This window comes from Pinus tabuliformis, chromosome 7 (genome assembly GCF_031772625.1).
Source record: "Pinus tabuliformis cultivar Carrire ecotype Pingquan chromosome 7, CPIR1, whole genome shotgun sequence".
Lineage (NCBI taxonomy): Eukaryota > Viridiplantae > Streptophyta > Pinopsida > Pinales > Pinaceae > Pinus > Pinus tabuliformis.
Window position 1 is genome coordinate 1,813,674,623 of NC_142293.1, and position 6,203 is coordinate 1,813,680,825.

The 6,203-nt window shown below is 47.0% G+C and overlaps 1 protein-coding gene across 1 annotated transcript; it reads right to left on the bottom strand.

Moving 5' to 3' along the window:
• Positions 1-495: 495 nt before the first annotated feature.
• LOC149255642 (uncharacterized) lies at positions 496-4,926 on the bottom strand. The gene is made up of 3 exons (XM_089455096.1): positions 4,051-4,926; positions 1,846-3,762; positions 496-1,299 (listed from the first exon to the last, which is right to left on the bottom strand). Exons 1-3 carry the CDS (start codon positions 4,924-4,926, stop codon positions 496-498), a joined length of 3,597 nt encoding a protein of 1,198 aa, XP_089311222.1.
• Between the last annotated feature and the right edge of the window lie 1,277 nt (positions 4,927-6,203).

Here is a 6,203-nt window from a genome sequence, read left to right on the forward strand (position 1 = left end):
CGCGAGCTGCCCAGGGTAAAAATGACTGAGCCGAACGCTGGAAGCATGGGCGCTCCTCCATTGGAGCTGCCGGCCTCCAAAAACTGACTGGCTGGAATTGGTGTGGCTCCCGCCCTTCTGTAACAATAGCAGCAGCAGCAATGATGGTGGACATCCGCTGCAGGGGGACGTGAAGACTCACCACGCCCAGAACCTCTCCTACACGGCTGTCTTTCACGCAATCGCGCCATGGCTTCAGCGCCGCCCTCAACTTGCTCCAGAACCGTGCTTGAGGGCCTGTTGTTACTGCGCTCACTCCCAATTGAGTGCAGTCCCCAAATTGACTCGAGGCAGAGCTCAACTGCCCATAAACCATGCCCAGGATAAGCAAGCAAGAAGCAAACCTCATCCAAATGAATGCCTTCACTCTCAGCATCAATCGTGCCACATTTTCCCTCAGAAATTTGAGTTGCTTGCTCGGCACTCTGTGCCCAGACCAGCAACATTCCTTCCCTCTTAAGCCGGCTGACATTCCCTTGGGTTTTGCTCGCATTGAATTCTCTCTGCAGGCTCTCCATCGTTCCCAGCGTCCTCATTAAGGATTCCATAATGCTTCTCCCGACTTAACGTCTCGGCGGCGAGGGGCATTAAATCTCTTTGTTCATCACGTGGCGGCACATGCTGGGCATGTGGCTCACCATGTCCTGGCTCGGTGACACCCGCATCCGGGGAGACGGCCTCTCCTTGGATCAGGCTTTCACATTCTTGGAGCTGTTGCCTGTTAGGAATGATATTCATGCTTCCGAACAGAAGGGGGTGTTCGGTCTCGACCCCAATGTTAGCTAGGAGGTCAGCTATTTTGTTGCTTTCTCTTTTAGTGTGTACAAAGGAGATGGCTCTGGTGTTGCTTAGCTTTTGTGCTATGTCATTTAGCCTTGCTTCTAGTCTCCAACTGGGGGCTACTTTCCTCGCTTGCGAGCCGTTCTGTATACGGATGGCCATGTTGATAAGAATCTGGGAGTCGCCTTCTACAATCAGGGGTTGAAGATTGAGATTCCAAGCTTGCTGAAGACCCTGCCAAAGCCCTTCCAGCTCTGCTGAGTTGTTGGTATCCCACCCCATGTTCCCAAAATATATTTGCATAGGAGTGCCTTCATGGTCCCTCAGTATGCCTCCAAATCCAGCTGCCCCTGGATTGCCTTTGGAAGCCCCATCGAAATTCAACTTATATGAGTTTTTAGGGGGGGCTTTCCAATGGCAGATGTCCTTGAAGTTGCTGTTAGGTATGCTATTCTTGAGCGTTTCTTGAGGTAACTGCAGCTGCCAATTGTTTAGAATGTTATGTTCATTATCAGTGGATGGGAGCTCTTCCTTAGTCCAAACTTGAAGCGCCACCGTCTCTTGTATGTTCCTGTGTATCCTGCTCCAGGTTTCTTCAGTAGGAGATCGTTTGTTTTTGAATATGCGTTGATTTCTTTCCTTCCAGACATTCCATAGGACTATCCCCGGGATGATGCTCCATAAATGATTAAGGATCTTGCTTTTGTAGGGATGCTTTGGCCATTGTCTTATGGAGTTGATGATGTCGTTTTCCCTTCTGCAACTAATTTGGCATCTGAGACTGACCTTGTCCCAAAGTTGATTGGCTAGAGGACAGGTATCCAAGAGGTGTTGGAGAGTCTCTTCACTTTGAAAGCAGTTATGACAAATTGAGGGGCCATGGAAGTTGTGCTTTCTAAGCTTATCCCATGTGAGAATTTTTTTATGTCCGACCAGCCAGAGAAAGTAGGAGATTTTTGGCCAGGGTCCGATCTCTCATATTTTCCTCCACAAAGGGTCTGGGGGCGTGGGGGAGTTGCATATCACCTTGTAGGCTTCTGAGGTAGAGTAGGATCCCTTGGGTTGGTATCCCCATCTGAGGATATCCCCACCGTTATCCTCCCTAATGCTTCTTTTCCTTAGCTCGATCCTTAGCTCTTCTTCCTTCCGAGCATCTATGTTGTTGAGAATTTGGTTGCTCTGTTTCCATTTTCTAAAACCATACTCCATTTCCGGCGACCAGAATTGGTGAACTTTTTCCTGTTGCTCCTCCTGCCTTTCAGGTATCAAAGAAGGGTGAAGAACATTTTTGAGTTTGGGCATTTGGTTCCAAGCATCAGTCCAAAATCTTGCAGTGCGGCCATTCCTTATTTCCCAGAAGCTGTGCTTTTGAATTAACTGATAGTGCTGTTTGGCGGCATTCCATATTAGAGATCCCTTTTCGGTAGGAGTGAATCTGATGAGTTCTTCTTGAGGTCTATTTCCGGCATATTTGGCCGTCCAGATTTTGACCCAGGGCTTATCTGGGTTAGTGATCCATTGCCACCAGATCTTGGCATTCATAATAGAATTGTTGTACTCAGGGTCCCTTAGCCCAATGCCCCCCTTGTCTTTGGGCAGGCATACATTGGTCCATTTAACCAGGGCCCATTTGCGATTGGTGGCTGAGCTGCTCCATAGAAAATTACGCTGAAGGTTTCTTATGCTTTTTAGTACCCACTTTGGCGCGGCTAGAATAGAGAACAGGTACAGAGGCATTGCCTGCAGGACCGATTTGATGAGAACAACTCGACTGGCTAAGTTAAGAGATCTATATGTCCAGAGGTTGAGACGGTTTTCAAGTTTCTCAAGAAGGGAGCGCCACACGGGATGCTTAATGGCTGATGCCGTGAGGGGTGCGCCCAGGTATTTGGATGGGAGTGAAGCAGAGGGGAAGCCCAAGATGTGAGTTACAGCAGATTTGACCGAAGGTGGAGTATGAAAGAAGAAAACCTGCGATTTAGAGCAGTTGATATGCGTGCCAGATGCTTCCGAAAAATCCTGGAGGAGGGATTTAAGACGGAGGGCTTCTTGAACAGAGGGATAACCAAAGAGCATAGTGTCATCAACGAACTGCTGATGAGAGGTGGCTGAGGAGTTGTGCACGGAGATGCCTTTGATCTGATGAGAATGGAGGGCTTGTTTAATGTGACGACCTAACCCTTCAGCCATAAGAACAAAGAGAAAGGGAGAAAGGGGATCCCCTTGCCGAATACCTCTGGAGGGTTTGAAGGGGCGGGAGGGAATGCCATTCACAAGGATTGAAAAATGAGTGGACATTATAAGGTTCATGATCCATCGTACCCAAGAGGAGCAGAAACCAAAAGCTTTTAGCATATGATGTATATAACTCCAACTTAGTTTGTCAAATGCTTTCGAAAGATCTAATTTAAGAAGCATACCTTCTTGCTTTGAGTGCTTGAGGGAGTGAATGATCTCGTGAGTGAGTAGAATACCATCCATAATTTGTCGGCCTTCCACGTACCCTGACTGTTCTGGAGAGATGAGCCCGGGAAGGAGGGGTTTGAGCCGATTTGCTATGACCTTTGATATGACTTTGTAAATGACGTTGCATAAGGCAATTGGCCTGAATTTATCAGGGGTAATGGAATCCTCCTCCTTGGGGATGAGAGTGATGAATGTGGAGTTGAGAGAGGGAAGAAGCCAGCGCATAGCCCTGGATTCTTCAACAATCTGCCAGACTTCCTCCTTTATCATATCCCAGAAAGAGTGAAAAAATGTGGTAGTAAACCCATCTGGGCCAGGGGCTTTACCTTCTTTGAGCTGCGTCATTGCCTCATCCACTTCCTGGGGAAGAATAGGGCGCATTAGGAGTTCATTGTGTTCCTCCGTAATGAGCTTTGGAACATTGCGGATAATTTTGTTAATGGCCTGTCGTCGATCTTCTCTTTGCTCTTGATGGACCTGTTGAAAGTGATTGAGGAGCACCTCTTCAATTTCCTCATGTGTCTCTACTTTTGCCCCCGATTGGTTTTGGATGAAGGGTATATTGTTATGCATTCTTCGCTGGACTGTAGTTCTGTGGAAGAATTTGGTATTACGTTCCCCCTCCTTCAGCCATCTGACTCTTGACTTTTGCCTCCAGTAGATTTCTTCCTGCTTTCTCCTATCCTCCAGCTGGCTATGGATGAGTCGTTCCTGCTCCAGAGTGGCTTCCGTGTGCCCTTCCGAGATAATCTTTTGGTGGAGAACCTCCAGATCCTGAGTTAACTCTTGCTGCGCCTCGAAGATATTGCCAAAGGTTTCCCTGTTCCATCTTTTGAGGTGACTTTTGAGAAATCTTAACTTTTGCTGGAATTGATACATTTTTGCTCCTTCTGGGGGAATGAACGATGCCCAGGTGGTCTTGACAAAGTCCTTGAAAGTGGGATGCGTAAGCCAGAATCCTTCAAAGCGGAAGGGTCTTTTGATTAAGTTACCTGGTCTTTGCCATTGTAGAGCTATTGGCCAGTGATCCGATCCAGTGTGAGCAAGTATGGCTGCTGAGATGTCTCCTCCTAGGTGGACCGCGTTGTCTGAGAGGAGGAAGCGATCCAGTTTGGAGGCGATTTGATGTTTGCCAGCTCTGCGATTGCTCCAAGTGAAGGTACCATTACAAAACGGCATATCTATAAGAGATGTAGATTGGATAAATTCCTTGAAGCGATTGACTTCAGGTTCCATTCTACTCCTCCCTCCTATCTTCTCTTCAGTTTTGGTGATCATGTTGAAGTCCCCAGCAACAATCCACAGTGGATGCCTTCTGTTGTTACTTAGAGCTTCAATCGTGTCAAGGAGAGCTACTTTACTTCCTGTGTCTTGCGGGAAGTAAACATTTGACAAATTACCGTGAATATTGGTGCCTACAATGTGAAAGGTCGCTTGTATAAGGTAGTGTGCTGCATGAAAATCTGAGAGGGATACTGCTTGGGTATGCCAAGCTATTGCTAATCCTCCTGAGGCTCCGGATGCATCTACTGCAACCGAGCGACACCCAGGCCAGGCTTTTGAAAGAATGCTGCCTAGTGTAGTACTGTTACACTTAGTTTCCTGGAGAAAGCACATTTGTGGCTTTTCCTTTTTTATCATGTTTTTTAACATCCTGAGTTTTCCGGGGCTGTTTAGCCCTCTTACATTCCAAGACACTAGCTTCATGATTAACCATTGACAGAGGGCTTGTAGTACTTTGTCAACTTAGCGTATCTGCCTGAGTCCACCAGGATTTTCCCAATCTCTATCGTTCTTTGTAGATCTGTCTTTCTCCCTCTTTTTTTTGTGTCCTTTGGGCGCAGATTTCCATCCCATTGGCTTCCTGGTTGTATCCCGAGTTGGTGCTGATGATAGGCTCGTGAGATGATCACTTCGAGCTTATTAAGTTGGAGCTCTGGAATTGAATCGAATGCTTTCTTTTTGCATGCAAGCTCTAATTCCAAAATATCTAAGCCATTCAGATCTATGATTTCTGGCTCTTCTTCCATTATTTGCACTTGATTGCTGTCTTCAATGCTGGTCTCTGGATTCTGGGGGAAGTCTGCTTTTCCATCAACTTCCATTTCCTTGTGGAATTCTGCGGTACCTTCCTGATCTCGTTTAAGAATGGTGGGGATGATGATGGGGGACATAGATTTGGGAGGGGATTTAGATGGAGGGGGAGGTGAAGAGGAAGAAGGGTGATCAGGGTTGGCATCAGCATTGGTAGGGAACTCATCTGAGGATTGGCCAAGAATATCAAAGCTGTTCTTGGTTACTGGGCCATGGGATTTGTTAGGCTGGGGTTTGTACCCATTTTGGGGCTTTTTGTGAGAGCGCTTCCTGCTTGAGACTTTAGTGAAGCCATCCTGGCCAGGGGTACCAGAAGAGTCAGGGATGCTGATTTGGACATTTTGAGGGCAATCCCTAAAGAGATGTCCTAGGGCATGACATTTCCTACACCGAAATGGAACATGTTCATAGTCGAGAGGCTGGATCCATTCTTCATCTCGATGTGAGAGGGTTACAGACTCTGGAAGAGCTTCATTGAGGCGAATGAAAACACATATTCGAGCGTAGGAGATGTACTTACGAGATTTGGTTTCTTCTGCCGCTCTGATATACTCTCCCACCCCATTTCTGATCCCTCTGAGGATGTCCTCATCCCAGTATTCGTCCGGGAGAGAGTATAATCTGATCCAAACTGGCGCCCACATCAGATCTTCCTTATCTGGATTAAATTTGGGGATCCATTCCCTCAGGTATAATCCAGCTGAGTTAACAAAATAGGGCCCTTCTACTAGTATTCTGTACTTATCCTCTTGGCAGAAAAAGATTGTTGTAAAGAAACCTTTCGGCCCTAGCTGCAGCGTGACATCTCCTTTAGGTTTCCATTT